The sequence below is a fragment of the Carassius gibelio genome, chromosome A3, assembly GCF_023724105.1.
Source record: "Carassius gibelio isolate Cgi1373 ecotype wild population from Czech Republic chromosome A3, carGib1.2-hapl.c, whole genome shotgun sequence".
Taxonomy (NCBI): domain Eukaryota; kingdom Metazoa; phylum Chordata; class Actinopteri; order Cypriniformes; family Cyprinidae; genus Carassius; species Carassius gibelio.
Window position 1 is genome coordinate 17,028,694 of NC_068373.1, and position 27,587 is coordinate 17,056,280.

The 27,587-nt window shown below is 36.3% G+C and overlaps 2 protein-coding genes and 1 long non-coding RNA gene across 6 annotated transcripts; 2 read left to right on the forward strand and 1 right to left on the reverse strand.

The window, feature by feature from the left end:
• Positions 1-930: 930 nt before the first annotated feature.
• LOC127949484 (uncharacterized) lies at positions 931-2,284 on the forward strand. The gene is made up of 2 exons (XR_008152304.1): positions 931-996; positions 1,625-2,284. It is a non-coding gene; the product is annotated as an uncharacterized LOC127949484 (long non-coding RNA).
• Positions 2,285-9,762: 7,478 nt separating this feature from the next.
• Positions 9,763-15,056, forward strand: ccdc43 (coiled-coil domain containing 43). The gene is made up of 5 exons (XM_052546778.1): positions 9,763-9,978; positions 10,448-10,535; positions 10,985-11,120; positions 11,254-11,303; positions 11,408-15,056. Exons 1-5 carry the CDS (start codon positions 9,805-9,807, stop codon positions 11,593-11,595), a joined length of 636 nt encoding a protein of 211 aa, XP_052402738.1. The 5' UTR covers positions 9,763-9,804; the 3' UTR covers positions 11,596-15,056.
• Positions 15,057-15,061: 5 nt separating this feature from the next.
• On the reverse strand, positions 15,062-27,585 carry moto (minamoto). 4 transcript variants are annotated; one of them, XM_052546624.1, is made up of 10 exons: positions 27,418-27,584; positions 27,279-27,311; positions 26,839-26,952; positions 21,636-21,784; positions 21,448-21,561; positions 20,728-20,803; positions 19,096-20,652; positions 18,111-18,245; positions 17,593-17,773; positions 15,062-16,330 (listed from the first exon to the last, which is right to left on the reverse strand). In XM_052546624.1, exons 2-10 carry the CDS (start codon positions 27,282-27,284, stop codon positions 16,164-16,166), a joined length of 2,499 nt encoding a protein of 832 aa, XP_052402584.1. In that variant the 5' UTR covers positions 27,285-27,311; positions 27,418-27,584; the 3' UTR covers positions 15,062-16,163. The 4 variants fall into 4 exon arrangements, with proteins under 4 accessions (XP_052402584.1, XP_052402556.1, XP_052402574.1 ...); XM_052546596.1 differs by having other exon boundaries at positions 15,062-16,354; positions 19,096-20,803; positions 27,418-27,585; XM_052546614.1 differs by having other exon boundaries at positions 15,062-16,354; positions 27,279-27,584.
• Between the last annotated feature and the right edge of the window lie 2 nt (positions 27,586-27,587).

Consider the following 27,587-nt stretch of genomic DNA (forward strand, 5'->3'; position numbering starts at 1 on the left):
TTTCGCCTTGGACACGGAGGTCTTAACTGCCTCATGTAACGTTACTGAACGGAGGATGTACTTTTAATATAACGTCTGTGAATGTATTTTGTCATATTTACATAAGATTTTACATTATCTGTTCTCTTTGAGGCGCTAACAGACGGTTATGGTCACGGTTACGCTCATGTGAATTTGTCTTTTTTTTTCGCGGCTAAACTGAATGTTGTTTGTTGTTTGTGTGAGGAGTCACAGACCTGTGTGAGGATGAGGAGGAGGTGTTCTTCTGAAGAGAGGGACAGACGGTTTAAGGAGAGTAAACTTCAGAATAACATCAAGTTATCTTTATTTTTACTAAGACTAAAATAATGTGTGTGTTTTTTTTAGATGTTGAAATCCAGAGACAAGATAATTTCATTCTTTTGAGACTGATGTAAGTTAAATTATTATTACTTTTTTTTTTTTTAGAAAATTAATGTTTCTGTTGTGTCCTGCCTGTTAACTTCACATTTTGATGCAAAAACAGTGTGATTTTATATATGTATGTATGTATATGTTAATATTTTATTGAAACCATTGATGTCCCTCTTTGCAGAACTCAAACTAACTGGAGTTAAGGACACAGAAGTCTGCTTGTGTGAGGAGGAGGTGGTTTTCTCAGCTTCTTCTGAAGAGAGGGAAAGATCGTTTAAGGCAAGTAAACTTCATAATTTCATGTTATCAGTTGTTGTTTTTTTACTAAGAGTAAAATAATGTTTGTTTTTTGTTTTTGTAGATGTTAAAAGCAAGAGACATGGGAGAGCATCATTCCTTTGAGATTTTATGTAAGTTATTTTTAGAAAATAAATTTTTCTGTTGTCTCCTGCCAGTTTACTTCACATTTTGATGCAACAACAGTGTGATTACATGCTCATTTCATTAAGACCATTGATGTCTGTGTTTTTTATTGCTGAAATCAAACCAACTTTGGAGTTGTCTGATTTGGAGAGTCATTATTCTTGGTCTTCGCTCTTAGAGGTAAAGTTCACACAAAAAATCATTTACTTGCCCTCAAGTCATTCCAAACCTATAAGACTTTTGTCTGTCTTTACAACATAAATTAATATATTTTTAGTTTTCTCATAATATTTGTTAATCCATTTATAGTTTAGATAATCAGTATTTTCAAGCTTCATAAATATAGAGTTATTGTAGAAGTAAATTCTGATATTTATATATGAATACATCTTAAATTATATGATAGCAAACATGTATGTTCAAAATAAAATACTGGTCTCCCAGACCAGCAATGGAGGACACAAAAAGAGAATATTAAATATATTCATACGTTTTCCAAAAAATAAGCAGATTTTGTATGAGTCTGGAAAAACATGAGGAGAGTAAATTATAAACATTTTAATTATTTGGTGAAATAATTAAGCTTTCTGAAAGCAATATTTATTCAAACAATATCGCATGTCCTCACACTAGTGCTGCCATTATAGCATTCTGGAGCGCTGTGGTGGACTGAGACATTAAACAACCGCACAAAGTGTTGAAACTTTAAAACCGATTATTTACCTATCCTTACGGATGTGAATACACCTCTACCTGAAAATGGATAGTTTAATTAAATGTTTAATTTTTTTAAATGTGTTTCTCTTAGGCCACTGATGAAGAACAGGTGGTGACTGGGATGAATGCTGGTCAGAGAGGAGAATCTTCTTTCCCCTAAACTGATGCAGCGGTGGTTTTAAAGGAGGACGCTGCCCTGGATGATGTAGAAGATGTCACATGCTGTGCAGATGGGGTTTCTTCATGATTACATCAGTTATGCTAAAGAGATCATGAAAATTGACTGTGATGCATGATCTGTATTCATGGACTATGAAACAAACTGTAAGTGTATAATTTGTTAAAAAAAAAAAGTTAAATGCTTTTTCTGTGTTGTTTAGTAGAAGAGTTTACACTCTGTCATTCATACACCTGCTCACATTCTTTCACACACACACACACACACATGCATCTGTTAAATGTTATAATATCAAAGTTAATGTTGTGATTTATTTGTGTAGTGTCATGCCAGAATAGTTGGAAAAAAACCTAACTAATTGTAAATTTATTGTATGTGTTTTCGTATATTTTTATACAATATATACAATTGAACAAAGTCCAATTTGATCTTAAGTTATATTCATCAAATGTTCAATGCTTTGTTTATGAACTCTGTAGCTGTTAATGCCATCCTTTTCTGCATTTCTTCTAACATGTTACTTTTTGACTTTTCTCTTGTTTTTAATAAATATTTTCCTTTTGGTAATTATTATTTGTGTGTAAAAGTGATATTTAAAATGAACAACATTTGTAGGTTTAATGCCTAGCTCAATTTGGGTTAATTTTAACGTAGAAATGCATTGTTTCCCCACATGGCTGCACTCTGCGAGTTTATTTTCTGCCAGCAGGAGGAGCTAAGAGCGGGAGAGGTAGGTTTCTCCGGTAACGGCTGCAGAGCGGTGCTGAGCTCACAAACGCTGCCTTATCAAGCACATGCGAAATGATATCGAACATTTTCTAAATACAGTAGTTTTCCTTCTGAAATACAGTGATAAAAAAAACCCGCTCTGTTTTTTTTAAACCCTGCAATATAGTCATTTTAAACCATAAAAAAGGCAACCCAGCAGGTTAAATATGGGTTAAAACAACCCAGCGCTGGGTTCGTCCCTTTTTGACCCAGCGCTGGGTTGTCAAAATAACCCAAATTGGGTTGTTTTCAACCCAGCAGTTTTTAGAGTGTAGGAAAAACTACATCAAAATATGTTTTAATGAAATTTTTTTTTTAAATACACCAGTTTATACCTTAATTTTAGCAGACTAAAATACTAAATCTAAAATGAAAGAAAAAAGAAATAAACAAAAACGAAAAATGACAGAGCAAAAAAAAATGAATCAAAAGGTTCACTCTAAAAACGGCTGGGTTATTTTTTAACCCAAAATGCTGGGTTGAGTCTGTTGGGTCATTTTGTTGGGTTATTTAATTTCTTTTTAAACACTTTTGGGTAGTTTCAATTTACCAGGTGTTGGGTTAAACCTGCTGGGTTGCGTCGCTGGGTTGTTTCAGGCCAGCGCTGGGTTATTTAACGCGCCTTGAAGATGTTTAAATCGCTCCCCAACTGTCACTTTGGAAGAACAACGGGGCAAAGCCACGGCTTTCAACTGTTTTAAGGTAAGTTTATTTAATGTTTTCAATAATAATTATTTTAAATTGGCAGAATTATAACTTTTTTTTGCAGCAACAATACTGTTAAACTTCTACAGGCCAACATTATTTACGTTAAATGATGAACTGTTTAACGTTACCTCAAACGGCCAACCTACGTTACGCGACTCGCATAATCGTGTTAAGGTATCTGAGACGACAGATTAATAAAGTTTTGGCTGAAGATGAAGATGGCTGAAATATGCGAATACCTGTGAAAATAGAGGAAAAAGTAGTTTCTGACACTGAAAAGCGAATTTGATATTTAAGTGAGTCAAATGAGTTCAAAAAGTGAATACGACTTTCTGCTCCAATGTAAACGCCTGCAGTTGTCCATATCGACATGTAAATCATACAAATTAGGTCTAAAAGAACCGACGACCCAGTTCAAGTAAACGGGTTCAGTAATTCTCGAACAAAGTGATTCCCGGAAAATAATCGACGTCTCAAGGCATTTCAAAGTGCGCGCACGCACAGCGAGTGACGCTGGCCGCGTAAGTGAAGTGATTTGATGCTTTTGTGGTTTATAAAGTCTTTTTACATACAAATTATAATTCAAAATGTGTTTTTTTCCTGTCAGAAAAGCGCATGGATACATTTGTGAGAGAATAACTCGTCGAGTGCAGTCTTATTGAGGCGTCTAACGGTAAGTTCATGTTTATTATACATTTTACATAATTGTTTGTCTGTGATAATCAACTAACGTTAACCCTCACGTAACTTTAACGCACATATATTTTTATTTCGTGCTATAGTTAAAGCTGCACCAGAATGTACCTAATTTATGAGCGTAAACATCATATATTAATTTTCCAGATAGTGTTTTTGACTTGTCCTTATCACTTTGGTACATCTATAAGTTTTTATATATGGACTGTTTTACCTACGTGACTTGTCATAGAAATGTCTGTGTGCGCGCATGCAGTGTGATCTCCCTTATCTGTGCCAGTGACTGTGTGTGTTTGATATAGCCAGCATATTAACATAAAACTGTGATTTATAATGACTGGAACATCCCATTGCAGGGGATAGTAGCTGCATTTGGGGTAAAAATGACAGAATTATTTATTGTGTGAGGTGCCAAGAATATAGGGAGATCCGGGTTGCACTGTCTGTTCTCACACATCTCTCGGAGCGGCAGCTGCCTTTAGTAGTGCCTTAACCTCCATTGTTCAAAGCATTTTGCACAGTTGTCTTTGAGTGACGTCACCTCCCAATACAAACACTCTCCATAGTATGGTCCCACCTCTGACAAAAATTGACAGTTTTCAATGTGAGGCATTGGAAATTCAGATGCTAAAGATTCCATTTGAGTTTTGGCAGGTAACATGTGCGACACAGTGAAAAAACAGACATGGTAATTCATAAAACCTCATGTACTTGTTCTTATGTTGCATCTATTCTAACATTAGTCTGTTTCTCTCTTATTCCAAGGTCACCGTAGCCACCAGATCCAGTCTGTATCCAGACCAGATGGAGATCATCATCTAGAAAGGACCTCTACATCCCTGAAAGACAGCGGAGACCAGGACAACTAGAGCCCCAGATACAGATCCCCTGTAAAGACCTTGTCTCAGAGGAGCACCAGGACAAGACCACAGGAAACAGATGATTCTTCTGCACAATCTGACTTTGCTGCAGCCTGGAATTGAACTACTGGTTTCGTCTGGTCAGAGGAGAACTGTCCCCCAACTGAGCCTGGCTTCTCCCAAGGTTTTTTCTCCATTCTTTCACCGATGGAGTTTTGGTTCCTTGTTTTTCTTTAGTTGGGGACAATTAATATCAAGCGATATCATCCACTTGATTGCACAGAGGGACGATACATCACTGAATCAATGATGAACTGACTTTGACTGAAAACTGAGTGTTTACTTTTGTCTCTTTGCATTATTACACACTATTTTCCTATTTAATATTGTAAAGCTGCTATGATGCAGTATTTGATCAATATGACAGGCTTATTACTCATAATACATGGAAAATACAGCTACAAACTGACTTTGTTTTTCCATTTGAAATTTGGCAGTCACTGTGCATTCATGAAAACTGAAACCGTAATTTTTGTTCAGTGTTTTTGAAACAGTGTTTTTGTTCAAGATTTGCAATTGTGTTTGGATTGTCACAATTTGTCACATGTGGAAAACGCAATTGAAAATATAATTAGCAATTCCTTTTGAAAATTGTCCTTCCATAGACAGGCTCTATAACGGAGTACACTGCACTCAGGTGTAGATCTTTGCTTCAGAGCTTAAGTGTTTGACAATAGTTCACCCAAAAATGAAAATTGTCACTAATTATTCACCCTGGTCTGAAAGCTCTCGAATATCAACGAAAATATCTTAACTTGTGTTCTGAAGATGAACGAAGGTCTTACGGGTTTGTAACGACATGAAGTTGAGTAATAAATGACAGAATTTTCATTTTTGGGTGAACTATATGTTGAACTACCCTAAGCAGTGCACATCTACCTACGTAGGAGTCTTTATATACTTGATATAAATTTAAGGACATCTTTAAATGATTTTACATTTAAATTTAAAGAATGTTAATTGTCAATGTCATTTCACTGTGTATTTAAATAGCTAAAAATCTCAAAATGTAATAGTTAAACAGCTAGACACAGGTCATTCAGAAATAATTTTCTTATTTATTGCAACTGTATTTCTGTGATTTTTATTTATTTATTTTGCATTTGCTGGAAACAAAAAAAGGGAAAATTCCATGTTGTTTGTCATTGGTACAAATTTTTGAATGTCAGATGGCATTAAAAATATTTTTTAACAGTCTAAATAACCTGTATTCTTCATTATTTATTAATCCATGATTGCTTTGTTAAGCAAAAGTGAAATTATGAGAATAACCCAGCAAGAATAACCCAGAATCATAAAAATGCAAACCCACAAATGGTAAAAATGACTCTATCTTGGGTTTTCTCAATAACCCAGCATGCTGGGTTAAAATGTGTAAACCAGCATGCTGGGTTACTTTAACCCAGCACGTGTTCTGTCCAATATTTACCCAGTGCTGGGTTGCCAATTGGGTTATTTTTAACCCAGCCATTTTTAGAGTGTTGTTGTAAAACAGGCTTGATATGTATTAAAGCGCTTGATATGTATTAAAGCACTAAACAAGTAATCTTGACAGTGAAGTATAATTAAAACTGTGGATCCAATATAATTTCCATGACTTAATAATTATCTTAATTATGTTATTTCTCTGGTCCACCTACCTTTTCCATCATACAAACTTACATGTTCATATTATCAGAAAAAGACCTGTCAAGCAGCCTTTGTGTTTCTGTGGTGCTGCTGTGGAGAAAGAGAGGAGACGAATCAGAGCTGACAGACAGCTCTCGCCGGACCAGAAGTGGGCCGTGCTGCCACCTGAATATTCATCAGATTCATTACCCTTTTTTATTTTCTTTCTAGTCCCTTATTCATCTTGCATTTTCATTGCCTATATTCCATTAAACATTTCGGAAGGGCCGGATGGGTGAATTGAGGGAGGTGCAAGCACACGCCTACAGGAAAGGACAAGTGTGTATTTACACGCACTAACACATCTGGATTAAGGTGCAACGATCACAGGGAGTCAAAGATGCAGTGAACTTTTTCGCCACTGAGGGCCAGTTGAGATTTGCCTGCCACATACTCCAACTAATTCTCCCAGCCACTTGACCCCACCATCTCATCTCTAAATGGCTCACACGGTTATGTGTGTGTGCCCGTGTCTGTATCTCTCACAGGCACTTCTGTCATCACCATTTCTATAAACTAAGCTAATTAGGTCCTCGTTACTTCCTAGATCCTCTCTTCTTCCGTCCAACCCTTTTTGCTTCTCATATTCTACCATATGGCTCAACAAAACTAAAGTGCTTCAATTCAAATCCACAGAGCTGTCTACACTACAAGTATGCAATGCAGCAGCTTTGTTAATTATAACAAGGACATTCTAGTTTTGACACAATGTCTGCTCTCACCATTGACACTGTGTCTCAATTTGAATACTTAAACTACACACTTTTTGAGTTGTGTATCTCTGTCTTTAGGCCCTAGTGGGCAGCTTTTCGGGAAATGTGCTTCAGAATGTTTAAGCCACCAGTGAGCGAGTCAAAAGCTTGATTGCATGTAAACAATGATTTTGTAATGTAGCAAAATTCATTCATGGTAATTTCATAAACTTAATAACCTTCTTCAAACATTTCATTTTCAACATCAGACATTTAAAAAAGTGGCTTTACAATAAGTGATTATGGGATTAGGATAAAAAATTAATAATAAGGAGATTGCTGTTTTTTTTTTAATGTTTTTATTATTATTATTATTTTTTTTTTTTATGGTTTGCTGTTTTGCCGAGACCAACTGACAAGCAAAACACAACTGAAAACAGCCAAAGGATAGGGTCAGTGCAGCGATAATACAAGATGGCCAAACAATGGGAACTGCTTACCTTGCCGAGGGAAGACTGCTCTGGAGGATGGAGTGAACCTGAAGATAAGACGCATGCGTCTGAAGAGGACAGAGATAGTGTAGGCCAGAGCTGTCACACTGAGAAAGAGAGGAAGAAAAGTGATAACCTCTGCTCTGCCGTCCACTCCATATGCCACGAAATGGCTACATATGTGACCTTCTGCATCTCTATTGTACTGCTGAGTGTCCTTTATAAAGCCAGAACTTGCACAGCTAACACACAGACACAACTACAAGAAAGCACACACATGCAAATACAAATAAAAAGCAAATATAGTATACTCTGCATGTTTAAATTAATTCAGTTTAATGAATAACAGAATACCATTAAAACCAATGTTTAATTTTTTTATGTTACAATTGGAAAAGTGGAGCTTCTTTTGATCATTTCACCAATGTAGTCATTTGAACTCTATGATCCGTAATTAGCCATGCTCTACAGTTTGAGCTACAGGAAGGAAGGAAGTTGCAGGAATGATTTAAAAAAGTTTTTATTTCAATTTATTGCACTTTAATTTAATTTTAACCATTTTATAAGAAGCGCTTCCTATCTTTTAATTTTCAATTAAAAACCTCCACAATCTTTATCAAATTGAACCTTTTATCAGCTTAAATTATAAAACATGACTGTAATACATTTGAATACTTTTTAAGGACACCCTGAAAACAGTCACACTGATCACGAAGCAGGCCGGAGGTTTGTGTCACATGCAGATGTGTGTAGCCGGGATACTGACAGAAAGGACAGTATTGTTCCAGAGGGGCTTCAGTGATGGCTGGCGGGAGATCTTTTAAAGAGAGACAGAGAGAGCAAGAGTGTTTGCCTTTGGACCTGAGCATGCAGATGCCCACCCACCCGCACGCTCTGCCACAGCCCCTGGCTCTTGTCGCTTTGTATCAAGTCTGTGTCCCCTTGATAAAAATAGTGCTTAAAATAGTGGCCCACAGAAACATCAAGACCCTTATGCCTGGGACTGGCCTTATCGAGCAGCCTTTTACATTTTATCTTTCCACTCTCGTGTTTTCTCTGAATCAGTCATATAAACTAAAATCTTATTTGCCAAAAAACTCAAACGTTGTCTTTCCATTCTTAATTTTTTTTTTTAAGAATTATTTGTTATTGTTTGTTCACTGGATGAACTTATGCCTTACAAGAATACTGTTAAAGACTAATGTTTTTGTTGTTGTTGTTGTTTTTTTGTCTCCTCACTGGTTACACCACAGAACGATTTTTAGTGAAATATTGAATCTAAAATATGTGTGTTATGTTTTGTATCATACATCCAGCTTTTAAATATAAGAAATATGGAGCTTAAATTCGAGGAAGAAAAAACATAATTATCAGTCAGAGGGCAAGAAGCAAGTAATAAATTGTGTGCAACAAGTGTTTTCAGCGAAGTTTCTAAATTCATGCAACACATATGATACAGACGTAGCATGAACACACTTTAAACAGACCAACGAACAAAGTTCACTGAATATAAAAACAAACTTTCTATAAAATATTTTGTACGCCACAGCATCGATATATGCACATTTTATACACCAGTTTTAAACCTTATTATGATTCCTATGTAAAAAAAAAACAAAAAAAACAAACAAACATTAAATATAAAGTATAAATGCCCAACCCAGATGCAAACGTGTTTATTGCAAAAAATACAAAAAAGCACAATAGCCTAACTGCACATGCAGCAGCATCCACATTTTTTGTTTTGCGGCTGTGAAATCAGTCTTCATTTGGTAAATTGGCAGCTACTGTCCTCTGGTGGTGAGCTTTGGTTTAAAAATCAACTGTTTTAATATCATGTTGCTGCAAATGACATGTGCTTTATCAAACGATGCATATTTAAAGCATGATACAGTTAAACTATGAACATATAAATAAGGTTTTCACATACAGTCTATGGTTTTCATACATACTACACGGCACTTACTTATATGAATACCAAGCTAAATCTAATCTACCCGTGTAAAAAAATGAAATGTAAATAATGAAATAACTAAGTTCGCAAGTTCTTCAAAATGAAAAGGATTCGTTTTGACCGTTAGTGTAACGCATTTGTGTCTGGCATTCTGAGCGGTTATCCCGCCTCGCTATCAGGACCCCAGCCAGGCAAGATGGCGGCGGCCAACCAAATCGCCGGGGAGTTTGAAAACTGGCTGAACGAGCGGCTGGACTCCCTCGAAGTAGACCGAGAAGTTTACGGAGCATATATACTCGGAGTGCTCCAGGAAGAGGAAAATGATGAAGAGCAAAAAGATGCTCTTCGGGACATTCTCTCCGCTTTTCTGGTGAGTGCAGGCGCACGTTCACGCGCGACACTCACGCGCTCAACTCAGCTGTCAGGACATTTCACAGCAGTGGCCCTGCTCTTATGAACACGGTACACTTTAACCGTTGATATGACTAACTCGTCGTAAACCTGAAAGACATTTATAAATTGTAACCCGAATTCCTCAACTGGCCTTTCATTTGAGCAGTTAAAAGTGTGAAACTTGATCAGATGCTGGTTTCCATTAATTAATGTTCATTATTACTATGTTGTTGTTTTGTTTTTGTTTTTACAAAAAAACATTCGAAAACGCGCAACTTATTTTCAGATATGTCATTTATGTTGTAAATGTAAACCATATTTGATTGTAGTTTAATGTAGGTGTGTGCAGCATACTGCAGATATTGCACTGCAACTATCAACATATAACGTTAGTCATGGACATTTTAGGCTTGTGTTTGTAAAGAGAGCGAGCTTTATTCTCGTAGGATGAAGACTCGCTTGAGGAGGTTTGCCAGCAGATCCTAAAACAGTGGACTGAGTGTGGCAGCAGATCTGCAGTCAAGGGAACTCATGGTAAGTCAGTCACAGTGACCCCATTTACCAGTGAAAGGGATCATAAGAAGAAATGTTTCTTGAGCAGCTAATCGGCATATTATAATGATCTCTGAAGTATCAAGAGAATAAATTGCATATTAAAATATATTCAAATAAAAATATGATACATTTTAATTACAGTGATGTGTCACAATTTTTACTGTATTGATTAAATAAATGCAGCCTTGGGGAGCATAAGATGCTTTCAAAAACAATTTTATTAACACCAAACTGGTGAACAGTGCTGTGCAGATTCTTATTTTTTATTTTCTCACCTTTTTTTGTCGCATGACTTTTGTAGAACCCATTCGTTTCATAATATTCTCTGTATTATTTTGTAGTACAACATAATAGTGATGTAAACTTGTATGTTTTTAAGATCATTTAGGTTTTTTTTCACCAATTGTCTTTGATCTTTCTATTCTCAGATGAGGTTCAGGCGATTGCCAGTTTGATAGAGAAGCAGGCCCAGATTGTGGTCAAACAGAAGGAGGTGTCCGAGGAGGCCAAGAAGAGGAAAGAGGTTCTGCTGGCACAGTATGCTCATGTCACAGATGAGGAGGAATATCCTTTTAACACATTTATGTTGTAATGTTGTATTTCTATGATGCTTTGTTGAGAACAAAGCGTCACTGAATCTCTCTCAAGGTCAGGGTCCTGATGATCCAATGTGAAGCAGTTTCTTTAACATTTGTACTGAAGATGATGAGGAAGAACAAGCCGCAGTAGGGATACCCAGTGAAAAATGTATCCTTTTTCACACCATCGCTCTACTATAGCTGTGGTATGATGTGCATTGATTAGACTAAATCTGTATCTACATGAACTGTTCCCTTCACTGCCAGCCCCAGCCATGTTCAGAAACACCAATGTTGAGGAAGTTTTGAACCGCCGCAAACAGCAGCGTGACCAGGCCAGAGAGGACGCGCAGAAGAAGAAAGAACAAGACAAGATGCAACGAGAGAAAGACAAACTAGCCAAGCAGGAGCGCAAAGACAAAGAAAAGAAACGCACACAGAAGGGAGAGCGCAAGAGATAGAGAGAAAACACAGAGCACGAAAACTTTTGTAGACTATACAATACCAAGGTCATTTACCACAATGATATCTCAGCAAACAATGTCCCAACTAACAATGTATGCATCCATATCACGTTTTGGGTCTGATATTGCTTATGGAATGATAATGTTGGGCCTATTTAGCTGTTTTCTTGGCTTGTACAAATCAAAAACCAGCAAACTGAGTGAGAATTGTCACGACATATTCATTTATTACCGGTGATGACTGTCGTGCTACTTATTTAAGGGTAAATCTCACACAACCTGTCAAAAACATGTTCAGGTTGCATTTCAACTCCAAAATCATAATTAAAATTTTGGTTAAAGACCATTTCTCCTAATTGTCATTACTGTATCACATAAATATTTTAATTGTAAATTGAAAATAATGTGGCTATGCAAAATATTGTCATAATACTAAAGCATGCTTAATTTTCTTTTTGGTGTGTGTGTGTGTGTGTGTGTGTGTGTGTGTGTGTGTGTGTGTGTGTGTTTAATATATATATTGAAAAGTAACCTGGACATGTTTCCATGAGATTCACTTAAAAAAAAAAAAAAAAAGTTGAAATCTACTCTAACATTTACCAGCAGATAACCAACATGCTTGTGTCTAAAAACGGCATGAATCCCATTTAAAAATAACCTGTGAACCTGTGATTTTAAATGTTTTTCATGGGTTGCTCCTCATTAGCACTTCAGTGATTTTTAACACACAGCTCAAGATATAAAAATCTATCTATATTTATTCAGCTCGCAAGCTTTTTCAGAAAAACCAACGGAAGCCTTCTTGTCATGTAGCAATATATGGAGAGGGCTCAGAGACAACCCAAAGACAGAGAAACATAACTGCCAATCAGTGGGTGAGGAGTTTCTTGTTTTTTGCCCTAGGTGGATGTTTCTGTCTAAATAATGGTGTATTTCTATTGTAGGACAGTGATTAACCTAAAGTGAGAAGGGTGTGTGTGTGTGTGTGCACATGTATATCAATTGACAACTGTTCATTTGAAGCTGCTACATATTGTGTCAACCCCTTGTAGACTGCCTTTTCATATATTACATTGCGTTGCACTGTAGGCAAACCAATATCTTTAAACCTTTAGGCCTGGTTTCACAGACGTGGCTTAGGTTAACTAGGACATTAAAGTATCTTTTATAAATGTGGCTTAGGAAATCGCATTATTTGTGTCCATCTTGAGACAAACAATGGCACTGACATATTTTAAGATTTGTCAGTGCAAGTTTATTTTAGTTAAAACAGCTCAGACATGCATTTTAGTCTGGGACTAGGCTTAAGCCTTGTCTGTGAAACCAGGGGATTGTGTCTTGTTAGATTCTAAGATCAGGGCTCTGTTCTACGTACCTTGCTTAATACATCTGAGAGGATTTGAAAGATTCCAGATCTAGTTATCGTGATAACTGATCTCTGCCAAATTTGGTTCTTCAATCGGATTTGCGTATTTAATTCAAATATTCAGATGAAGTCTCAGATTAGTGTGTGTTCTCATGTTCCCTGAAAAGGGCAGCTGTATCGATACTCTAAACCACTATCAGCAATGCAGCGACTGGCTGGCGGCAAGACAGCAACCTAATGACATTGTAGAATAAAAAAAAACGTGACATTTCTGTACCTTTATAAGGAAACGGCCAAGTGAATAAAAATACATTTAATGGTATAATGGATAAATAAAATGTGCAGTTTTTTTTTTTTTTTACGTGTTTCCCAATTATTTATATCCGTGATTTCTGATTTGTACATGCTTAAATTTTTTATTTCAGTGTTGTAGTTAGCGATTCACTTAATTTCATCTTTGAACCAGATTTGTTATGTGACCGTGTTAATTAGAGTTTCTTAGGGTCTAGATCGAGTTATGGGCATCTCCTCCGCTCCATCAAGCCACTCCCATAAAAGCTTTCAGCACTCAAATTAATGAACAGCTCGGATTAACTGTACAGCATGTGTGTAATGACGTTGACATACAGCCAAGTATGGTGAGCCATACTTGGAATTTGTGCTTTGCATTTTACTCATCCAAAGTGCACACAAACAGAGCAGTGGGCAGCCATTTACGCTGTGACGCCCCGGTGAGCAGTTGGGGGTTCGCTGCCTTGCTCAAGAGCATCTCAGTCGTGGTATTGAGGGTGGAGAGAGTGCTGTACATTCACCTACAATTCCTGCCGGCCTGAGACTTGAACTCTCAACCTTTGGATTACAAGGTTGAATCTCTAACCATTAGGCCACAACTTCCCCTTAAAAGTGTAAGATACCAATACAATTATGAAGTCATTATCCCACCACAAATACATTTTTCAACAAGTAAACCTGCCTGTGTCTACAGTGTTACAGATGATGACTACACATCATCATAATTGTTTTTTGTATTCATTTTTTTTATTATTTTAATTGTAAATTACTTTCCGTGGATCAGTTGGATTTTAAGTATCTGTTCTGTTTACAAAGATGCGACCTAATCCTGTTTACATGAAATAAGCCTGCTCCCGAGCAGGTTTTAATTTAAAGACCTGTTGCTATGACAGCAACTCCGGGATGAGCTTTGAAGAACCAAACAATTCAAGATCATGCCAAACCATCAACAATCAAATCCAGCTAACTGAGTTAGCCAGGTACGAAGAACGGGCCCCAGGTGATTGAAACATTCTTTTATTAGAAGCCACAATATTTAACATTTTGTGTAAATGAATGTGTTCACTCTTGACTAATATAACATATAGTTCTGCCTTGGTGTCGTGTAGGATTTTTATTACAGCCACAAGGTGCAGTTTTGAAATTTGATTTGAGTTTTAAGGCAAATGGTAGACTATTTTTCTTTTTTTTTTTTCTACAGACTCCGTTTGATTTAAAGGGATTCTCAATGAATCTTCTATTTACATGCAATAAGAGATCTTATTCTTAAACACTGATGACTGGTGAAACTGTTTTTATCAAATGCTTTGATTACCTTTGATGGGTTTCTTTACTTCAACACAACGTAAATGTCAAATCTTGGGCATAGTCAAGTGTCAAACGTAAAAAATATCCACATAATTTTATGATGGAAATCACCTAGCAAGGTACACTCTTCAGTGTGTATTTATTCTGTTAAGCCCCGACTGCTTGATATCAGTGGGCAATTTAAGGAAAAATTATATTTGCCAAGGTAAATGTTTAGGATCTTCAGAACTGAATGAGAGTGAGGAACTTGTTTACAAATGGCTTTCATAACTCGGCCGGCCAACTCTTTTTGGCAAGATGATCATAACGCTGTTCTTTTAAGACACACTAATGTAAGTGATCAGTCACATTCATTGCAGCTTTACTGAATGATTCTACCAGTGTTTTCATTTTATACAGACTGTGATCTGCATTTTTTTGTTTAATTAGAGCATTGATTAACACTGTATTTTGAATCAATGTTTAATTAAATAAACAGTAGTTATATGCACCACTCTGTGAGTTCTTGTGTTAGTTTAATTGTTAAACTTGAACATAAGCATAAGCAAAGAAACAAAAGCAATGTGAGTACACGTCATTAAATATATCAGTCTTTCATTTTCTAGTAGGATGTTGTTGACATCATTTATTTCAGTCCATGAATGATGTTACTCTCAGTTACTCGATATATCCTCTAATGAGTTACATCAGACAGATTGACCACATACATACATGGAAAAACAGAATGAAATACTGAGTTGAATTCAGAATTGAGATAAATTGTAATGTAATAATTGTATTAAGTTGTAAATAAATAAATTCACTTTCAAATTTTCCAAACAACATAACAGATTTAGGAAAGATTTGCGATTATCGTTGCTTATCCAGGGAGACGCCAAAGAATTATGTATATAAATAAGTAAAATAATAAAAGGACAACTGGAACACGTCCTGTTGATCATAAATACTGTTGTCTGTCTGAATGTGTGTACCACTGGACCTAAAATTAGCTGAGGATTTTGAATAGGTTATAGGAGACACTAATTAAACTGTCAAAAATAAATAAAACTTTCACAAATAATAATTTGCTTCCTGTTTCAACTATTTATACATTACTAGGTCAACTGGGCAAAGATATCCCATCATCCTCCAAAACCACAGATCTTACTCTTGCCATACATTCTGTTCCATTATCACCATGAACCAGTTAAAACTGACTTCATGTCTCTTTCTGTCACTGTAGAATCATTATTTCATACTCTCTCAAAAACGTCTTGTATTTACTGGCTGTTCTTCTGGGGTCCTTGGACAAAATAGCAAATAGTACTGATCTTACTGCCATAATTCCATGTCTTTTAGAGAATTTGATTATAATCTGATTGGTGGTTTTTCACAGAAGACTGATAAATATTAATGAACTAAAAATTCCATCTGCTGCCCACAACTGAGCCTAACGTATCACTTCAGTGGAATAACTTAAATAACTCATTCATTCTTCTAAAAATGCAATCCCATCACCTCTTGTGCCTTTTTTTCAACAGGTTAGATCAATTTTACTTTGTGTCAAAACACAGACACACACAAAAAAATTTATACCTGCTGGAAAGTGATCACAGGGAAGTCAGTGTCTCTTCAAGCTGCTTCGCTCAGGACTGTCATGACCTAAAGGGGAGCAGGTACCCATCTCGTCTCTCTCTTCTGGGTAACTGTTTGTTCGGGGCAAAGTCATTTGTAATGCACACCAGAGAGCGGTCCGGGCCTTCCTGGTGCTGCTACACAGGTCCTTCACTGCAGATGCCAACAGAAGGATCTCTGTGAGATGTGACAAACAAAATCTCTTTTTTTACCTTTTAACACAAATAGATAAAGCTTTTGTTATCTACATCTAGATTAACTAATAGGGCTGGGTAAGAAATATGGATATCTTGATTTTAATCGATTCTCATTTTTATGGAACGATATCGATTCTTAAAATCACAAGAATTGATTAGTCTAGCCTGTTAAGGGACAGAACACTGAAGTGCACTTCTCATCCAATATATTGTGATAAGCATTGTGCTTTTGTACTTTTAATATGAAACAAAGTCTCAGAAAAAAAATACAAAAAAATTACTAGAAATACTATGTAAATGTAACTTTATTATTTTAAAATCTTCATTAAGTGTAATTTTAACAAATCAGTCGGTTTTAACCTTCAAAATGATAGTAATGTACGTTAGTACCTACTGGCTTTGTTTTCCTTACGAAAATTGGGCATGTACTGTACCTTACATATATTGAAAAGAATCAGTAGTGAATTGAATCAAATCGGTAACTGAATCGAATTGCAAGCTTGTGAATGTGAATCGAATCATGAACTTTGTGTTCAGTCCTATTAACAAAGCAAATGTTTTGTTACTGAGCAGTAAAACTAAGGCTGAGTGGGACTCTATCAAGCCCTGCAATCTTTCCACTGTCTCTGACATTTGGATACAATTATCATATTTCTTCCCCTAGTGGCAGTCGCCCAGAACTTTTAAACTGCTCATGAAACAACCCTTTGCTAATTCACCATTGTAAAATGAATGATTCTAATCAATGTAATGAATGTATAAATATATATAAAATAAATAAATAAAATTACCCCCCCCAAATGAAAGCACAGTAGGTTTTATGTGGCTAATTAATGTTAATAATGATATAATAATGCTAAAATAATTATTTTTGCCACAATTATTCTTAACCACCATTTTAGAGAAAAGGTGTTTACAGAATAAGGTTAAAGTAGAAATACATAGGTAATTCTAACCTAGCATTCACAGTTTTAATTAGAATACATCATATCGGGCGGTCACATACAGTCTAGCCACAGAAGTTCAAATATTTGAACTTATCTGAAGCTCAAATCGGATCCGAAACTTCTGCGTTCCCATCTGACTGTAAATGAATAACTTCTGGTCTATCACTTGTGGTTTGTCGGAGATAGTGGATACCCACTAGTTTATATAAGATCTTGTATTTTTGTACATTAAGTGTATTTCTTGCTTTTGTTACATATATGATTCACTTACCCCTGTCCTCTCTAAAGAAGGCTGCTGGCTGCCTCTGTCTGCTGTTAGCATTGATGAATTCATCCTTTCGTCGTGCCTGAGTGATGTAGATGACCTCAAGATGCCTGTCCAATGCTGAGCCAATGTTAGCATGAAGTGGAAAACTGCGCAACTGTTCCATCTTGCCTAGTAAACCTGCCACCTATAAACACAATGCATTTCTACATTTTCATATCATCTAGTTTAAAATACTGTCAATTTAACTGTATATGAAATATAAAATCAGTTTGTTGGCAAAAATAGAAATTATACATGTGTAAAATATTTACTTTTTATGAAGTTGACATTTTCTTTTTCTTATCCCCCACTACAGTATTATTAGATGTAAAACCTCAAGACAGCATAACACTGGATGCCAACAGAATAAATTCATTTTGATTATCCTTTCATGATGTCACAAATGTCATGATTTTAACTTTTAGGCAGGCCACTAGTTTGAAAACCTTTGGCAGGAATTGTCTAGGAAATACTGGACTGACCCTGGCCTGTTCATGCAGCTGGTCTGCAATGAGGCGGTCCAGTCTGGAGGGGTTTGGAGGCATTTTGGGTGAAACACTACTGGTCACCACAGACACACGTTTTACTGGGTAAGTCTTTGTAAGAACAGCTTCTGCCTGTCAGAAAGAACACATTACATTAGTTTCTTACCTCATCGTTCTTGAAAACAGGTCAGCCTGCAAACTACCTGGTAATTTAACAGAATGATTCACCAAGACAGAATATGATATAAAATGAAAGTTTGACAACTCGGTAAGTAATTTATTTTTCCATAAATATTTTCCTAAAATAAATCTCTGTTTTGGCTCTAATAGATTGCTGCAGGGATGATGTATTTTATAGTATGACAAAAGCCAGAAACAAGTTAGCACTTCCTGTTTCATCACCCTGAGGTAAATGAGCTTTTTTTATTTATTTGGTTAAATGCCTAAAATATGGTCTATGGTCAACACAAGCTCAAGATATTTAAACTTTTGTTTTACAAATACAAATGTATATATATATATATATATATATATATATATATATATATATATATATATATTATATATACTTGTCTTGAAAAGGGAAATTCATCTACTCATTAGTGCACTTTTACAGCCTCTCTGTGTTTATAATTACAGTCTTAGTAACTATTTTAACTCAATCTTTCAGTGAAAATGTTTTTTTTTTTTTTATAAAGAGTTGTCCGAAGCTTACTGATCGTGATTCGTGACACTGAAGTAGTTTGTTTCTAGCCTACATTTAGCTTTTTACTTCTGCTGGTTCTATATAGGTTACAAAATAAAGTTGATTTGAGAGAATTATCATGATGGACATGAATGGGTAAGAATCATAAACTTTGGTTGGACACTGAGGTTATTTTTCTTATTTTCCTACAAAAACATGTCAACACTGCAGCACATACCTGAAAATCCATACATGGAACACAAAAATACCTTTATGTCTCAAAAACATCACACTTACTTGCTTTCTCTCTTTTTCCAGCATCCTCCAGTGCTCATAACATTCCTCCAGGTAGAAATGTAGCTGACTGTTGGGGCTTCCGAATGCCTTGCCAAACTTGGGTAAAGTCATGTCCGACAGAAATCTGGTGAACAACCCATCTCTGGGTGCTTGGCTTAGCCCAATACATTCTTGTAGATAGGGGCTGAATGGTGAAGTATCTCCATCTGACAGATGTTCATTCATGTCGATGAGAGGAGCAGAGCAGTAGGGTGACTGGGACTGGGGCTGAATCGGGTGGCATACGCTTTTTCTGGGATCACCCATCTGGTATAGGAATGGGGAAAGCTGTGATGGTGTAGCTTTGGCTGAGTTTGAACTCGCTCCATGGGCTCTCATTTGTCCTCCATATAAACTGCCCAGCCCCTGATATGGATTCTGCAGGAGTCCTGTCTTTTTGTCTGCCTCTTCAGGGAACCTGGGAAGTTTGGGTTTTGAGCTAAATCGCTGAGAAAAATACCCATCGGCAATAAGGCCCGCCGACAACCTGTTGTTCTCTAGCTGGAGGTCAAAATCTGAAATATCCACATTTTCTGCTCCCTTCCTTAAATTCTCAAGACTGACCTGGCCTATCGCACCACGTAGATTTAATGTGTTCCCCTGACCCAAATCAGTTGGGACTCTCGCTGCAGGCCGGAACAACTGCCGAGACGGAAGCAATGGAACAGCCCCTGATGTGCTTGAGAGCTTTGCAAAACTCTGTGATTCACTGTTGCTGTTGGTCTTTGCTGAAATCTTTGCTTGTTTTTGATACTGGTTAAACTGGATAGGCTGGTACTGCTTTACACTGGTTTGAGAGGTGCTGGCTTCTTTGTTTGGGTGAAGAGTTGGAGGCAAGATGGCAGGAGAAAAAGTCTTTAGTGGCCCAAATCCTGAAAATTCATTCGTAGTATAACAATTTAGATTTTTATCCACTACTTTAGCTCTTCTTTGCTCCATTTGGTTGATTGTCACCTCTCTCTTAAAATCTGGTGTTTGAGTAATAAGCTCTGACATCATTTGGAAAGGATGACTCTTCTGCTCTGCAATGATTTCCTCAAGATTCCTCTGTGCTAAAAGCCCATTCTGGGTAGATTCTCTGCAGTAATTCATATCCTGCTGTGCCAAGAGAAAGGCCAGTTTACTGACATCCTGCACAGAGAACGATTGGGTGTTTTTCAGTTTATCTTTGCTCACAGATGAAAATTCATGAGATGAACTGAAATAGGAGTCATCCATTGTTTGTGGAGGGCAGAGAGAGTTGTTGACTGTGTTTATATAATCAAACAGGCAGTTAGTGATGCTGCGGTATCCTTCATCCTTCTCAGGTTTAATAAACTTAGGTTTTCCAGCCATGGTCTGGTAGAGGCTAGAGCTTAACGCTGGGGGGGTGTTCAGGCCTGGGGGGCGAGGAAGATCTTGAGGAGAATATGTGTCAGCCTCTCCATTACAAGTGGAGAAATTGCAGGGAAGTGCAAAAGCATCAAATCCATTACAATTCTTAAGTTCAGCTCCCTGTTGAGATTCTCTACCTTCAGACTGAGGAGAAATATTGCTGACTGGTTTAGGACAAATCTGATTTGATGGGAATCCAGAAATGGGCAGCATCTGTACCTCATTACTGAAGTTATGCATCCTCTCTTCTCTTGTTAACTTTGGAGACCAGACACCTTTCAGACTAGATGGTAGCCTACAAAAAAAACACACAAAATTTTATTATTTTATTTATTTTTTGCATCAATTTTAAAGAAAGCTGATGGATATTTGGAATAAATTGTGAAAATACTAAAGCTGTCATAACAACTTTACACAAAACAGCTGATTAAATCTTTAACATATATTATTATTCTTTTTTTTTAAGGGCATTTATATAATTTCACATATACAATCACTGTAGTGGTGCACCATTTTAAATGTCAGTTATGTTTATAGGTTAATTATTCATTAAGCAAACACAGACAGGATGCACAGCAAACATAAATTCACTTAAAGGCAGAAGACAGTGTCTTGTTTTAAAATCCTTATGTTACTGCATTTATATTGTTTTATTGTATTTGCATTTCCCAAGACAAATGTATTTAGTTTTGATGCTGTTTTAGAATCTGATGTTGTTGTGTTTTGAGTTTATGTTGCATAAATACACTTGCATAAATATACTATAAAATTGCAAACCTCACAAATTACACAAATGCCTCTTATTTATTTTACATAAGAAATATCTACAAGATTAAATACGATTAAAATCATACGAATTTAAATTAGCCATTTTTCCACTAATCAGTAATAATTAGCTTTACACGTTAATTTCTGTAAAATAAATCAAGAGGGACTTACTTCTCAGAGACATATGAGGAGTATGGGTCTATTGAATCTGGTTCTTCCAAGATGTTGGACACTAATCCATAAAGATCAGCCTCACTCCCACAATTACTGGCATCTAACAGATTTCTATGCAAGATAAACAATATTTTAGTATTTAATAAAAAATTTTTTTTTATAATATCTATAAAGATAAAACAAACCTGTTATCAGGTATGACTTGAGGCCAACTGACTGATTTACAGTCTTCTTCCTGAGTTGGCCAAACTGTGTAAGGCAGTGGTTCACAGCTTTGCTCCGGACAGTCCGAGGGTGGGTTGTATGACAAGAATCCGCTGTCTTTGAAGCTATTCTGCAAGAACACAGGGTTTGTTCATAAAAAGTCATATTGAGAAGTTGTTAACTGGATAAAATAAATACATTTACAATGCATTTTCAAAAATATTTATGGGTATGGACATAAGAAAAACTAAGAACATCCTTAAAATTATCTGTGCAATTTAATTAGTCTGTTATTACAAATGCTGTCCAATTCAATTATCTATTAAATATTTATTACAATTCAAATAAAATGATCATTTCATTGTACAGATCTTAGCAACATGCAACAGTCCACTCTTGAAAACTTACAAATGCATCTCAATACATTAGAATGTACCGGAAAAGTTCATTTATTTTAGTAATAAAACTCAAATTGTGAAACTTATGTATTAAATAAATTCAATCAATGCACACAGACTGAAGTAGTTTAAGTCTTTGGTTGTTTTAATTGTGATTATTTTGGCTCAAATTTAACTCCACAAATTAGTATATGGTGACGTGGCAATCAGCTAATCAACTCAAAACATCTGCAAAGGTTTCCTGAGCCTATAAAATTGTTTCTCAGTTTGGTTCACTAGGCTACACAATCATGGGGAAGACTGCTGATCTGACAGTTGTCCAGAAAACAATTATTGACACCCTTCACAAGGAGGGTAAACCACAAACATTCATTGCCAAAGAAGAGTGTTCACAGAGTGCTGTATCGAAACATGTTAACAGAAAGTTGAGTGGAAGGAAAAAAATGCACAACCAACCGAGAGAGACGCAGCCTTATGAGGATTGTCAAGCAAAATCGATTCAAGAATTTGAGTGAACTTCACAAGGAATGGACTGAGGCTGGGGCCAAGGCATACAGTGGTTGTCAAGGAATTTGGCTACAGATGTCGTATTCCTCGAGCCCCTTTCACACTGCACGTCAGACCCGGCAAATTGCTGGAACATTGCCGGGTTGCCTTTTGAGTGAAAGCAAACACGTCCCAGGATTGATTCTGGCACTGAACCTGGGTTGGGGACCTAGTAACATTGCCGGGTTCTTTGCTAACATTGCTTTATAGGTAACATTGCTGTGTGAACATAAGCCAGATCTAATGCCGTATCGTAGTGATGACGCACGTTATTGCGCGACTCTTTTACCGGCTGTTTTGAAGGAAGATCGACGTTCACAACAAAAAAATATGTGTAAACTATAATGAAGCAGAGATCAGTTAGTTCCTCACTTTCCGCGCTGATGCTGAGATCGTTCACTAGCTTCAGTGAAAGTATAACGTGTCTAACGTTTTCGACTCGTACATTACACGTCACGCGCTGATGTCACGTGTAATTACGGGATCTTTACGGGTTGTGTGTGAACGCACGCACATATTCCGGGCAGTAGTGTAGCCAGAAAAGAGACTCTGGGTGTGCATATGAAAATCTGGGTGTGCCACATTTATTGTCAGATTACTGTGCAAAATTATGGGATAGTATTTTTGTCGCACTGCTTCCGTCCAACCATACTCCTTAGTGGTAATTTGGAGGACGTCTCAAAATTTAGTTAATTGTTAAATGTAATAATTTTCTTTCCAAATACGATAATTTTGAACTTCTGGTATGATACTTGGACATTTCCAACCTGGCAACACTGTCTGTTGATGTTGGCCCCGGGAGGAAGTAACATCCAAGGTTTTTTGCTAAAAAATAATTAAGAAAGGAGCTCTGCGACATATTGCTAGCTAGCAATGTGCAATCAAAAATTATCTGTTTATATCATAGACTGCTGGGGGCACAGTTTGGTTGGCAGTCCAAACGTCAGCAGATATATTTTAACAAAAATAATTTAAAATGTAAATTACATTTTAACATTTTTAGCATTATTGCACCATATATTGGATTAATATTTCTGTGCCCCTGAGAGTAGGATTTAGAATGTTCAGTGGCGTCACAGAACTGCCAGATTCAAACAGCTTTCGCGCGTTGGCTGGAGCTGAGCCAAAGACGGACGCGCTCAGCGCTTGTCATATATCACAATTAATATGCAGTGTTTTCAACCACATAATGTTTATTTTAGGTTTCATATATTTAAATATACATAATCACTAGTAAAACAATACATTGGTAGTTTGTAAAATACACACTGATGTCTATGGAAGCAGCAAAAACTATCTTATCAAATGTAATTTGCCGACGTGTTTTATTCATATATCAGACACACATAGCAGAACAATAAAGTTTACTCTATTCTTCATCCAGTTCAACAGCAACTTACTTTCATGTATTTCGGGAGAAACTGGGGAATTCAAGTGCTGTACGTTAAATCTGGCTGACAGGACTCTGAACGGCAGTGCTCATCTCGTTATAGATCAAGATAATTTATAAAGGTTTTTAAACTAAGAATCGGAATATCAGATGGTTGACATGGTAAGCAAGTTTGTGAATATATTTTAATAAAAAATGAAAAACTAAATAAAACGAATACCGATACATCTGTTAGGCTGCGGTGTGTCACGTGACAATCATGACGCTTCGCAATGGAAACAAGGGGTCAGTTAAAATATTTGAAAGGGTTTATTTAAAAAAAAAAAAAAAAAAAAATTATATATATATATATATATATATATATATATATATATATATATATATATATATATATATATATATTTTTTTTTTTTTTTTTTTTTTTTTTTTTTAAGTAAACAACAATAGCCCAGGTTTAGTAAACATTTTTTATTGAGACTATAAAAAATAATTCTGCATCTATTTTTAGGTGTGCCAGCTGCCACTGTGGGTGACAGGAATCATACTGTGAAAGGGGCTTTGCTGAGCCACTCCTGAACAAAAGACAAAGTCTCCTTAGCCAAGGTAAGACGCTTACCTGGTCTAAGGAGAAGAAGAACTGGACTATTGCCGAGTGGTCCAAAGTCCTCTTTTCAGATGAGAGCAAGTTTTGTATTTCATTTGAAAACCAAGGTCCTAGAGTCTGAAAGAAGGGTGGAGATGCTCATAGCCCAAGTTGCTTGAAGTCCAGTGTTAATATTCCACAGTTTCTGATGATTTGGGGTGCAATGTCATCTGCTGGTGATGGTCCATTGTGTTTAAAAAAAAAAAAAAGTCACTGCACTGGTTAACGATACATTTTGGAGCACTTCATGCTTCCTTCTGCTGACCAGTGTTTTGAAGATGCTAATTTTATTTTCCAGCAGGATTTGGCACCTGCCCACACTGCCAAAAGCACCAAAAGTTGGTTAAATGACCATGGTATTGGTGTGCTTGACTGGTCAGCAAACTCTCCAGAACTGAACCCCAGAGAATCTATGGGCTACTCTCAAGAGGAAGATGAGAAACAAGAGACCAAACAATGCAGATGAGCTGAAGGCCACTGTCAAAAAAACCTGGGCTTCATACCACTTCAGCAGTGCCACAAACTGATCACCTCCATGCCACACTGAATTGAGGCAGTAATGGGCTAGGTGCACAAGATGGCGCCGGTGAGCTTTAGCGACGCGAGTGTGTGCGTACTTATTTCCGGTCTTGCGACGCTAGCATTGACTGTAAGGGAAACTTACATGCGAAACTTGGCTAGATGTATATAATTAATGATTTTCAAATTTAACAGCCGATAGTGGTATATCAAAAACATGGGGAAACATCCTCCCTATATTTTGCGTACCTCTGTGTGGAAATTCATCAATATACAACGCGGAGATTGCTTTATTCTTCTGTTGATTATGCGGATCAGCGTCAGGTCAGGTCCACAGGGATTTCTTTTTTCAAACACAAACCTCTCAAATATGCAATACTTTTCATTTTCGAAGAGCTGGTTTTGTTCTGTTATGTAAGATAAATGTTTCTGACTGTCAAACAAGACGCACAGAGATTTCTGATAAAGCATGTTTTATTAACTTTATTTGATAACATAATTTATAACTAACTGTACAATTAAACGTAATATAATTATGGTAGGTTTGCCTTAAATAAAAGATTGCTGTTTGCATTCATGTGTTTTTATCTGTTTATTTGTTTTGTGAAAGATCTGCAGCATAAATCATTATCTGTCTATGAGCAGCCATGTATATTGTTATTTTTTTGCATTAACTATCAGATTAAACAGATATTAAAATTAGTCACGTATTTTTTACTGTGCAAAATAATAAAATATGTTGTGAAAATAACGATGAAACAGACTGATGTATGTGTACAATTGAGAAATGGATACTTCTGAAGATAAATCGCAGCCCACATCTCACGAGGTAAATATTTAATATTAATAATAATAATGCAAACATTTTCGAGAAATAAGTAATTTGTACATTTACATATTTGGTAAAATAAACATACATTAGCTGTGTATACAAACCATGAGTTCAACTTTCATTTCGTGAACAGAAGTGAACATTCACCGGACCCAAACATTCACAAGTTTCAAATCCACTGGCTCAGTTAACATTTATAGTATAGTGATAATAGCAGTGTATATCTTATTTGCATATGAAGTGATATTATAAATCCTGTAAACATATAGAAGGTAATATTTGGACTTCTCCGGTTCTCTGCACTGACTTAAAGCACAACCGGAAATATCTACGCACACACTCGCAAGACCGGAAATCCAAGATGGCGGAGATATGCAACTAGCCCATTAAAGCAAAAGGAGCCCCAACCAAGTATTGAGTACATGTACAGTAAATAAAACACTTTCCAGAAGGTCAACAAATTTTTTGGTCTCATGAAATATTCTAATTTGTTGAGAATTGATGGGTTTCTGTTAAATGTGAGCCAAAATCATCACAATTAATAGAACCAAAGATTTAAACTACTTCAGTCTGTGTGCATTGAATTTATTTATTACATGAGTTTCACAATTTGAGTTGAATTACTGAAATAAATGAACTTTTCCATGACATAATAATTTATTAAGATGCACTTGTATATATATTTGTTAAAACCATAGTCATCTTACATTTTCTATATATAATACATAGTAGATCAAATTATTATTCATTCAAACACACGAGGAAGTTAAATTGGCAAATCTATACACTTAAGTCATAACTGTATTTTTAAATTAATTCATGCAGTAAAGCCACAATTTGAAGATGACTTTCTCACCTGAGGCTTGTTTGTGGAAAAGTAGGAGTCTGGTCCTGAAATATGAAATCGATCAAAGACTGCTCTTGCTCCATTTGTATCCACACTGATTTTGCTTTTCGCTGCATTATTAACCTTAAAGTATAAGAGTAAAAATTATACTAACGTTATATGATAACTGACAATAATGACATGACAAAAAGCACCGGTTTTACATGCAGTCAAATGAGGCCTTGTGGGGATTTTCTTTTGCCTGATGTTACGACATATCTGGCTTTACCTTTATAGTTAGTTAACTGTTAAACATGAGTCGATATCACTGCCCTTTACTCTCTTTATTATGCTAATTCATATTTTAACTAGGTATGTGTACACCTGGTAATCAGTAGGTGCCTGAGTTAACATAACATGCAGACAGAAAATAAAACTTTTTCCCCCTCAGAATTAACGTTAGCTCTTACCTCCATTGAACTTTGCTGGCAGGGGGCCTGTCTCTATAAATTATTTGATACAAATTAGAAATATATGCTGTTCAAGATGTATCTAAGTAATCAGCTGATTTACTGTGAAAATAAATTAAAGACTACCAAAGTCTTTCACCTTAATTAATCGGATAAACTCGCGACCTCGCCCGTGTCTCTTCACCACTGCACCCGCGAAGCCGAGAGTTTGCGGTCTCCAGCCTACAACTGTCTCTCGTTTCTATTGGCTAAACCGCCTTCAATTAGCCAATCAGAATCCATCAAATGGTCGCGAGAGGAGACACACTC